The following is an 11,517-nucleotide window of genomic DNA, read 5'->3' as shown; positions in this document are numbered from 1 at the left end:
CGTTGCCTGCCATGTTAGATTTGTGTAAACAAGGAAGTATAGGATTTTTGCAAAGTTTTTTTTAGATCTAGAATAAACTAAAATTTTAAGTAGAAAATCCCTACAGACCTACAGACGGCGCCAAATTGTTTGACCATAAAGTGTTAAGCTTTTTTGTTAAACTAATTAAATAAGAAGATAGTGGGTAAATCCTAGTTAAATATAATAAATCCTAGATCTGAAATTGGTTAATACAAATTACGTATAATTGCCTTTAAACCAATTTAATGCAAAGGGTATTAAAATGGTACGGTTATAAGTGTGTGGGGAACAATAATGATCAATAAATATATTAAATGACAATAAGTGTAAATAGAGAGAATGATTCACCCAAATATTAAATAAGGTAGATGATTTTTTTCTCTGACAATGATGTAAGACAAACAAATATGGGAATATAGGGGACTTTTTCGGATCTGATGTGAGAAAATGTAAGATGAACAACAAATCGAATCTTTGTGGAAAGACAATATTTGTAAATTACTTTAGAGTCAACTTTTCATGAGAGGTATTCTCATATAGAATATTACCTGCCCCTTTCTTCTCTCTCCCTTCCCTTTTATATGAAACATATCCCTTACCTAACTTAAAGTACAAATGCATAGAATATTCTCCTAAAATATCTTACTACTAAGCTAGCCGTTAGAGCCGATCTGAGTATTCGACCTCGACCCTAGTTACTCAGCTCGCTAATAGGTTCCTTCCATCTCTAGCACGACCTTGGCCTAATCGGCTCTTAGTAATCCTCTATTGGTCAGGTTTTGACCCATACACATTGTCTATTTGTTAATTACTTAATTAATTTCCTAGTTACCTTTCCGTATCCAATGGGTATTTTGGAAGAGTGAGCAGTAGGTATCAAGTCCACCAAGAAAATAAGAATTTGATAAATATATAAAAATTAAAAAGACGAGGAGTTGTTAACATTTCAGTTACACTCCACTCCCCCCCCCCCCGCCCCTCCCCCCATAAAAAAATCCGGTGACCACTGGATCGCCACCAACCGCTGCCATAACACATGCTTCGGAACCTCCGAACGCGGCGGCGTCCGCTTTACGGCGCTCACATTTGCGCCTTAGCCGCCGCGATTCTCCTCCTGCTTTCGGTTTCGCTCCTCTACAGTCGCCTCAACTTCTTCCTCCAACCTAACAATCACCACCCGCACCCCCTCTCATACGACACCATTTCACTGAACAATCCTCTCGTCGACGATTTAGCCGACGCTGATTACCGCTCATCTGACGACCGCATCGACGAGCTCGACGTTGCTGACAATAGCAACAACAATAACGATGATGAGCTCCTCTTATCCAACGAATCCGAAGAGGACGACGAAGAACTCATCAACCAGTATCCTAGGGTTTCCTCTACGTATTTCTACGACCAGAGGCACGGAGTTGTACGGAGAGCGTTTAACAAACGATCGATTGAGGAATGGGAGGATTACGTTAATTTCGAATCGAGGATGAAGGTAGGATTAGGGTTTAAGAGTGATGAATCTAAGGCCGCGTTTGGATCTGATGATTTTCCAGTAGATGTGCAAATGAGAATGAAATTGAGTGAGATTAAGAGTGTTGAAGATGCTTTGTTACTAAAAGGATCACCTTTGAGGGAAGGGTGGGGTGAGTGGTTTGAAAAGAAGAGTGATTTTTTGAGGCGAGACCGGATGTTCAAGTCGAATTTGGAGGCGTTAAATCCAAATAATAATCCCATGTTGCAGGATCCTGATGGAGCTGGGATTACTGGATTGACTAGAGGGGATAAAATTGTATTGAAAGGGTTGATGAATGAGCTTAAGAAAGTTCCATTTCTGGTGAAAAAGCCACTTTCGGTTTCTGAATTGAGAAAATCTGAACTGGTTAGTGATGCTTTGGATTTGCAGAAGATGGCGGGGCTGGCCAAAAATGATGCCTTCGAGTCCAAAGAGTTGAAGTTCAATACTGAATTGGTGAAAACTAATGATGCGTATGTGAATAAAGGGAAGAGAGCGGAGCGTAGAGCATTAAATGATAATGCTAGAATTGGAAAAAGAGCTGTACATGTTCATGATACTGATGAAGATTTAGCTACTAGGAGTAACAAAGGGATACACAATGGTAATAGGAAAGCTGTGGAAGGTGAGACTGAAGTTTCTGGGCAAGTCTATGCTGATGGAAAGAGATGGGGTTACTTTCCGGGTTTGCAATCCCGGTTGTCTTTTGCTAATTTTATGGATTCCTTTTTCAGGAAAGCAAAATGTACTATGAGATTTTTCATGGTGTGGAATTCTCCTGCATGGATGTTTACCACTCGGTATCATAGGGGACTTGAGAGCGTACTTAACCATCACCCGGATGCCTGTGTGGTGGTTTTCTCTGAGACAATAGAACTTAACTTCTTTAGTGGTTTTGTGAAGGATGGGTAAATTCCTGAATTTCTTTCTGCCTTCAGTTCTTAATGTTTGTTATCTCGTTGTTTGTTTGAATTATTTGAAGTTTCCATGTTTGCGTCAGGAAGACTGTACCAATTATGGTGTTTCTGAGAAGTCTTAAGTTCTTCTTAAAGCAACAAAGGAAAAAGAAAAAGAAGATTGTTTTATGTTCTTCTTTGTGCATATATGCACGTGTGCATGTTTATCGTGTTGTATTCTTCTATTTGCAAGTTTATTGGGAATGGATTTGACGATGGCTTATTTTCCGCAGCTTCAAAGTGGCTGTTGTGATGCCCAATCTTGATGAGCTCCTACAAGATACACCAACACATGTATTTGCTTCTGTCTGGTACGAGTGGAAGCAGACAAAACATTATCCTTTACATTACAGTGAACTTGTCAGGCTGGCAGCTCTATACAAGTAAGGAATATGCGAAATATATACTTGGCCTTGTATTTGTATAGTATGTACTGTGCAATTACTTGAAGTGTCATTTCTACGATGATGCATTTTAGTAACAATTCAAATATATTACCGTTCGCCTAGAGTGGCATAACAGAGTTCAAAAGCTCTAGTGTTTCTTTTGTATAACATTTTGACTCGACTAAGGCAAAGTAGATAAATAACCAGTACATAAAATCCCGATTGCATATTTGAATCTGTAAAATTACTTATTATATAGAAAAACATCCAAATTATCATTTCAATATTGACAAGTTGATGCGTGGATCATCAGAAAAGCAGAAACAGGTACCTTCTGTACCACTATGCAGCTCATGGATGGATAACTGATGAATGTGATGGGAATTAGTGAAAGAAGGAAGAGTAGCAATAGATGAGCTTCAATTGACAGAAGTTTATTTCATTTTTTTGAGAATGGTAACAATTTTCATATAACAGAACACTAAAGCTATGCCAAAGTTATCGTGTACTTGTTTCTCCTAATCTTCTTCATATAAACTGATATTCTTAAACTTGGACTAGAAAGCAACAAGAAAGGTTGTTCATGAAGATAAGAGATGGAATTATTGATGGTGAGAAGACTACTAAATATGGATCTAAGTTTGTACTGGTGATATGCAATATTTCGGATGTTAGCATATATGATAATGGATAGTCCATTGAAGTTGCCTGTGGCACATGGTAAGGGTTTTTCAAGATCACATGTTTCTCAGAATTTTTCTGCTCCGAGTGAGGTTTTTTTTAGCAATATATGCCAATAGCTGAATTATATGAGTTTTCCTTAGGGAAAAATAGATTGTTGCTTGCTCCAACATCTCTTGGCAAAAGCCAAGAACCTTATGACATCATGATCGTGTTAGAATATGTTCGCCATAAATATAGAAATTTATGTGTAATTGTACCGGTTTTCTCCGAAATGTCTAAGTCACAATCTTTTTCCTGTATCACATTGTTTGAATAATGATTGAAGGATTGACTAAAGGGGGCATTTGACAGATGTGGTCCTATGGATTATTTACAGCTGTGGTCCTGTTTGTAATCAACATCTTGCTAATTCCTTTTACTGCAGCATTGTTTTTGCTTCAGTGATAATGATCTTCAATTTCTTTTGATGAAATTCATAGTTTTTCAGTGTTGTAAATAAACTTCATGTGCTCTTTTGCCTTGTCGCTTGCAGGTATGGGGGAATCTATCTTGACTCGGATATCATAGTGTTGAATTCATTGTCTTTGCTGAATAATACTGTTGCTTTTGAGGATGACCTACGTGGAAAAACACTAAATGGTGCTGTAATGGCATTTAGAAAGCAAAGGTACTTGTAACTCCACTTTTGTCGTCTATAGTTCTTAACTGCCATGTTCTAGTTTGCATACTTGGACCTTGCAATATCCATCTGTTCTCTGGTATTTAAGCAATAAAGCAGGTTTGCGCGTTCTACAATTGGGGCCAACTGAGGAAGAGATTTGGATATTGAAATAAGGGCAATTAGGAAGGACATTTGGATGGATAATATTATTCTCTTTTACTGTTTAATCTGATGCTGGTGGCTACTGCCGTTTTGTGGATAAAATAACATATTCTTTTAGTAAAATACCCCCCTCCCCCCCCCCCCCCCAAAAAAAAAAAAAAAACCCCAACCAAAAAATAAATAAATAAAAATAAAGAGGAAATAATGCTTTCTTTCATCCTGCAAATGAACAAACTATTTTGGTTGTCCTTGCTGGTGGGAGGTGTATCCATTGGATTAGTCAAGGTGCATGCAAGTCGGCCTGGACACACCGCTGTTCTAAAATAAAAAGTAATTTCAAGTTGTCCTTTGCTGCCTGAAAATGCTACCAAAGGATTCCATTTTAGTATTAGAATAACCTCAAACCGTGCTACCTCTTAAAGTGTATTGTGGGAAAAGGACAGGATAATACAAGTATTCCGTGGCAAAAGTATATAAAGGATGTAAGGTATATTCTCTTCTGTCTACCATAGGGCCAAGATTCACTTTCTTGTACGTCTTTTGCAGTCCTTTTATAATGGAGTGTTTGAAGGAGTTTTATGCCTCTTATGACGACGCACAATTGAGGTGGAATGGAGCTGATCTTCTGACAAGAGTTGCTAGTAACTTTTCTGGCAATGATAATCTCTCCGATAGAACGATGGAGGTCAAGTTTCAACCCTCTTTTCTTATCTTCCCTATCGGTCATAATAATATTACCAGGTACAGACTTTACTACCTTTCCGTCTCTAGTTCAAAAGTATAAAATGTGGTACTTAGGATTGTAAATGCTTAAATTTATTAGTGAAAGATTTATTATTGTTATTTCAAACTTTTAATTGTTAGCCATATTAACATTACCATTTCAAAAAAGAAATTTAGTCATATTAACATTATTGCCTTTTTTCCTTTTCTTGCCATGATAGGTAGCGTCACAACTAAAGTTATTGTGATTATTGGTTGCACTTATGGTCATGATGTTATTACTGATTTGGTTAATATATACTGCTCTAACTAGAGTTATTGGTTGCACTTATGGTCATGATGTTATTACTAATTTGGTTAAAATATACTGCTCTAACTAATGCATAATGGTGACGTCATATAACTTTGTTGAGTCTTGTACTGAAAGAGAGGAGCATTAGTTTAGCCCCCTTACAGCATAAGCAACACTTTGTTTCAGTAATGCTGCAAAATTTTAACAACATAACAGGTAATTTCAATATTGATTTGAATTTTGATATTTTTCCTAAATCAGGAGTCAATGTTTGACCTCGTAAAATATTGATTCGTGCAGTTTAGCACTAATAATATTTTTAAATCCCCGACGAAGTATAAGCTAAAGGGAAAAAACCGATGGCGTCCAATCCTACGCCTCTAAGTGAAGCGTAGACGGTTGTTAGCAATAATAAACCCAACTAGGTTGGGGTCGAATCCCACAAGGAGTGTGTGCTTAAGTGTTTAAAAGTGTGCAACCTCGATGTTTCTTAAGTTTATCTTCTAACAAAAGAGTGGTGATCAGTTATGACTAACTTTGAAAGAGCACGTAGAATGCAAATAAAGATGAGTTTTCTAATAAAGAGAAGGATCAGGGTTGCAACCTTAATATGGCATAATTAGTTCATGGGTGTCTTTAATCTTGCCTAAATACTTCGTATTAGTGATTATGATCCAATTGGTAGCTGCCCACTAGAATTTTCCAACTATAACCAAGCTTTTCCCTAAAAAGTTCTTTCAAACCCAAAGGAATTCAATAAGCCCCAATTGATAATGACCCAAGTAGAAATTTTCCGATTCCGAGTTTGATTTTATTAATCAAGCTTCATTAATTCCTTCATAAGCTCCAATCCTTGCTACTTGTTGACTACCCAATCTAATTTTCACATTTCCAAGTAAGAATTAGATAAAAAGGGCTCAATCTGGTGTTTGCAACCACCAAATTAACAATAAAGCATGGAAACAAGTAGATAATCACAATCCAAGTAATAATAAGCAAGATGAACAAAGATCCATTCATATTAGAGTTTATAATCTAGCTATGGAGCTTAGCTACTCATACTAGAAATGGAAAATAAGAGTTGAGATGATAAGATATACATAATTAAGACTTAAAAGAGTAAGAAAATCCAAACAAGGTGTTGTTGATCTTCCAATCCTTCCCAAATTAGCTAAAGGCTACTAAGGAGTAAAAATGAGAAGCAAAGATGACCTAAAAATGACCTGAACTTCTATATATATCAAGTCCCAAAAGTGGACAAAATTGCCTTTGGTTGGCCCCACCTAGCTTCAGATTCATGCTTCACGTAGGCTACTTTCTTCAGGGCTTCACGTAGGCTACGTGAGCTTCAGCTTCTTCAGGTGATTTTTTCCCATGTAGGCTGCGTATGTAGGCTGTGTGCTTCACGTAGGCAAAACCAGAGCATCCCAGTCTTCAGCTTAATCCCATTTTCCAGGTACGTAGGCTACTTGCTTTGCATTGTAGGCTACGTAAATTTTTGGCCTTCAGTTACAACTTCAATTCTTCCAATCGTTCACTTGGACTTGGTCTTTTCTTGTATTTTTCAATGGGTAGAAATGTTCGGGACCCCCCTAGACTGGGCAACTTTTGCTTAGTTCCCCCTTAAATTTTTTGTGGTCTTTAATACCCATACCCATAACCCCCCCCCCCCCCCCGAACTTGGAAATTTGATAGTCTTGACCTTCCTAGATGCTGATGTGGCAAAGAGCATGAATACCCTCTTTTAGGTGTGTGTGTGGGGGGGGGGGGAAGAAGAAAAATAAAAAAATTAGCTTCCGAATGGAGTATTTTTCAAATATTAATTGCTACATAATCAAATATAACGATTTATTTGTTCCAATTGTATATCTCGTTGTTTCTTCTTAAGATGGATTGCATATTTTTCCCAATTGTATTTTTTTTTAAATACAATGAATATATATTACTATGTATTTCGTATCTTTTTCCCGGTCCAAATCTATAAAAGTTAGTTGAAACTTCATTTATTTTAGCCAAATAAAAAAAAGATTTAGCAAAAGTAATGAAGTTCAAATAGTATATTTTCTACAAAAAGAAAAAGTACTGTATACTTTTATTTTTATTTCATGCAATGACTATTTAGTTAAATTATGCATTTTTCTTTTTTGAGTCGAATTCACAAATATTTGGTCGAAATTTTATTATTGTAAGCTAAAAATTTAGCCAATATATGGAGTTCCAACAACATATTTTTTTATTTTTTTATACTGATAATATGTTTTTTATTCCAACATCATAATGATAATATGTTTTAAATGTGTATTCCTTCTTTTCCTGTCCAAATATATAAAAGTAACTTGGCTAAACATCATTATCTTTAGCCAAATAAAAAATCATGGTCAAAATAACGTTGTTTCAAGCTTTTTTATATAGATTTTGGCACGAAAAAATGATTTAAATAGTTGGTGGATTTAAAAGATAAAAATACATATTTTTTTTGTAAAGAAATGCCACACGGACAAAAAAATTCCATGTGGGAGCTCGTGTGTCACACTCCTAAGGATTGTCAGCTTCCGGGGGGGTCGAGGCTATGAAATTGCTAAGTTTAAGGGGTATTAATGACCACGTGAAGTTTAAGGGGGAACTAAATAAAAGTTTCCAAGTTCGGAATCTGCCTTTTTCCATGTTTATCATTCTCAAAGCGTCCACAACTCCATGATCCTGAAAATACACCATTCAAAACATAATTACTCAACTTATTCCAACAAATGGGGCATAAAACTCTATAGAAACACTAGAAGTTAGTTAAAAAGCTAACTAATCAAAAACTTTGGCTGTCTAATATCTCATACAGTGAGCTTCAGCAGCATCCGAACATGTCATGGTTTTTGTAACCAAACAGCAACATCTGCTTATTTTTCTTCTTATTTCTTGCTGGGATGATAATCCAAAACACAGGGGGTTATAGACAAAAATATGTACCAACTCTCCCTTTTCCTTTGGCAGATATTTCTCAGCACCAGCAACGGAGAGTGAGAAAGCTGAACAAGATATGCTATTTAAAACTATCCTCAAAGAAGCAGTCACATTTCACTTTTGGAATGGCTTAACTTCAGCTATGGTTCCAGAGCCTGAGAGCCTTGCATACCAGATCATTAATTACAATTGCCTACATTGCTCTGAAGAATTGTGAATCACTTGCAAAACCATTAAAGCAGATAGATGGCCTTATAAAACATTTTAGTTTCATGCCATTAGATACCTCACAGCTTTTAAAGAGATTCGAAAGAGTGTCAGTTATGAAGATGTACATTCGAAACATGTTGTTTTCCATGAAGAAAGGCCAAATAAACATGAATCTATAGTTGGTTGAAGGCTTCTGGACCTCGTGTTGTTAGTCTATTAGTTGGTGTAGATTCTCTCAAAGGAGGATTAAGAGATCCCACTTTTTATAGCTGAGATCTTTTTGTATATTTGTTTCCCTTTGATTTTTGTAGTTCTCACTTCATCGATGATTCTCTTAGTTTAATCCAATGTTTTGTACAACTATTTGTAGCCATTGACAACACAACAATCATATATTTTTGTGATGTTTCTTTTAAATTATTTCTACATCTGCAGCTTCACGTCATTTCTTTTCTTTCTCTCATCTCATGTAGACTGCCATATATCGTCAAAACCTGTCACATTCCATGCCTTATAAAACATTTTTAATCTCATGTCAGTACAACCTTAAAGAGATTCAAAAGAGAGCTCAAAGTTGTGTGGTATCTCTCTTTAAAGAGATTCAAATGAAGTTGCACATGAATTTTACTTTTTTGATTTTTTATTTGAACGTTATATATTAGAAATACCAGGTTTATACGATATAACCAAATTTAATCTCATTATTTGGAAAATATAGGAATGATGGTCTGATTCCACCTAGTGTTGACTAGTGACAAAACTGGACCTAATCTTTTCAAGTGAGCAGAGAGCTTCTTCTATGCTAGTTCTTGCAACTAGAGTGCAGCTCAAAGCTAATTCCATGATAGATAACATACACTGCATCTTTGCTATGATCCACTGGCTGTACCAAATTAGCATCCACCACCTTATGAAAAGAATCACTAACCCAACAGTCGTATGCTCATATTTCATCACTTGTCTCATTCTTGTCCATCATCAAGATGCCAAAACTATAAACATCACAACTCGTGGATACTATTCTTCTATCTTGTCCATACTCTGACTCATGGTCAAAATAATTAGAAAAGCTTACCAATCTATATCCAGGGTAAAGAATTAATGTTTTGGGTATGAGGAAGCTTTAAAGTTATAATACCTGGAGCAATTAATATATCCAATGGTTGCAATTGTCCTAGTTTGAACAAAAGCGTCTCCTGCACCTAACAATTTCAGTGACATGGCCAACCATATCTTGATCTAGCAAGACATTGCTTGGCTTCATATCACAATGCACCACAGGTGTTGAATAGCCATTGTGGAGATAGTCCATTGCAGATGCAACATCTATCATTATATTTATCTCTGCAATAAATCCAAGAACAGGTTATGAGAGTATAGCCAGTGTCCCATTAGGCAGGTATTCCAATACTAAGGCTTTGAGAGCAACTAGTGATGACTTTGGTAAGATTTCGATGGCGGAGGTTTCTTAGCATCTCACATTCTGTGTCAAAACTTTTGAAAGCACCCTCTAATTGCACATTGAAAACCTTTGCTGCCAAAAGAGTACCATCCTTAAGTATCCCTTTATAGACCATGCCGAAACTCCCTTACCAAGCAAGTTGCTTTCACTGAATCCTTTTGTTGCTTGTTCAAGTTCATAATAGGAAATTCTTTCATGCCCTTTTACCATAGACACATCTGCTTGACCTGCATTCTTCTTTTTCTTTCGCAATCTTAAAAATACATATGCAAGGGCTAATGCAAGAAAAAGCAGTACAAAACCAAGATTGTCTTCTTCCTCTTTGACCTCTTGGTAGATTTTATGATACATGGTGACACATGAAACTTAGAATCACCACACAGAGCATTATTGGACAAGAAAGAATGACTTGTGAAATTTGCGAAAGGACCTCCAGTGGGAATCTCTCCACTGAGTTTATTAAAATGAGAAATTCAAGTATTTCAGATACACAAGAGCTTCTAATGACTTTGGAATTTCACCACTAAGATTGTTATTGCACAAATCCAAGTATTCCAAGGCCAGCAGTTTGCCAAATGAATCGGGGATAGGCCCGTCTAATCTATTATGTGCCAGAGAAAGTTTGATCAAGGTACCCTAAGATGTTGGGGATCTTACCAGGAAAATCATTTTTTGACAGATCGATGAGCATTGCAGCCTTAAATTTCCAATCTCTAGAGGAATTTCCCCACTGAATAAATTGGACGAAACATTGAATTCTATGAGATCTTGAAGGCTCCCTAAGCTTGCAGGTAATCTTGAATTCAACCTGTTGTTAGCTAGATAAAGTTTCCTCAAACTCTATGTTGTTCGGACTCTCCAAAAATGTCGTTGGGTGCGGGTCGGACCCTCCAAAAGTAGTACATTTTTGGAGGATCCGACATGGGTACGGCAACATTTTGGAGAGTCCGCGCAACATAGCTCAAACTGGTAACACTTCCTAAGCATGGTGGCACTGAACCAGAAAAATGATTTCCTGATAAGTCTAATGCACCAAGATTCTTTAAATTGCAGATAATATCTGGTATGGGTCCTTCTATCTTGTTGCTTTGCAGGTAAAGTTCTTGAAGGTTCAACATTCTTTGGATAGTATTTGGAATATGTCCAGCCAACTCATTGTTTTGCAGACTCATCATTGTCATTGTAGTAAGATTACCAATTTCTTCCGGAATGACGCCCTTCAGTTTACAACCCTGTTCTTCAAAAATTTGTGTAGCAGAAAAATTTCTAACTGATGCAGAAAAAACACCGTCCAACGGATTCCGATCAAATTTGAGTACTCTTAGTTCCCTACAGTTTGTGAGTGATGTAAAGAAGCTCAATGCTGAATCACTGAAAAAACTTATTACTCCCCAAGTGTAAAATCTCAAGATATTCTAAGTTACCAAGTGATTCAGGAATTGGATCTGTGAAACTATTCCATGAGATATCAAGTCCCGTGAGTCTTGAAGAATTT

General features: G+C 36.6%; 1 protein-coding gene across 2 annotated transcripts; it reads left to right on the top strand.

Moving 5' to 3' along the window:
• The first annotated feature begins 868 nt into the window (after positions 1-868).
• Positions 869-8,980, top strand: LOC107764224 (uncharacterized protein At4g19900-like). Of its 2 annotated transcripts, XR_012696858.1 has the most exons (6): positions 962-2,439; positions 2,721-2,870; positions 3,435-3,593; positions 4,090-4,224; positions 4,927-5,121; positions 8,381-8,980. XR_012696858.1 is itself a non-coding variant. In XM_075225705.1 (5 exons), exons 1-5 carry the CDS (start codon positions 1,058-1,060, stop codon positions 8,565-8,567), a joined length of 2,049 nt encoding a protein of 682 aa, XP_075081806.1. In that variant the 5' UTR covers positions 869-1,057; the 3' UTR covers positions 8,568-8,980. The 2 variants fall into 2 exon arrangements, 1 of the variants encoding a protein (XP_075081806.1); XM_075225705.1 differs by lacking the exon at positions 3,435-3,593 and having other exon boundaries at positions 869-2,439.
• Positions 8,981-11,517: the final 2,537 nt, after the last annotated feature.

This window comes from Nicotiana tabacum, chromosome 11 (genome assembly GCF_000715075.1).
Source record: "Nicotiana tabacum cultivar K326 chromosome 11, ASM71507v2, whole genome shotgun sequence".
NCBI lineage: Eukaryota > Viridiplantae > Streptophyta > Magnoliopsida > Solanales > Solanaceae > Nicotiana > Nicotiana tabacum.
The sequence above is the reverse complement of the archived record's forward strand: the minus strand, read 5'-3'. Positions and strand labels throughout refer to the sequence as shown.

Bases quoted from the DNA above. Each gene is read 5' to 3' on its own strand.
- LOC107764224 (XM_075225705.1), top strand. From the start codon at position 1,058: ATGCTTCGGAACCTCCGAACGCGGCGGCGTCCGCTTTACGGCGCTCAC. The intron at 2,440-2,720 runs GTAAATTCCTGA...TATTTTCCGCAG, and splicing joins AGTGGTTTTGTGAAGGATGG to CTTCAAAGTGGCTGTTGTGA. The intron at 2,871-4,089 runs GTAAGGAATATG...TGTCGCTTGCAG, and splicing joins AGGCTGGCAGCTCTATACAA to GTATGGGGGAATCTATCTTG.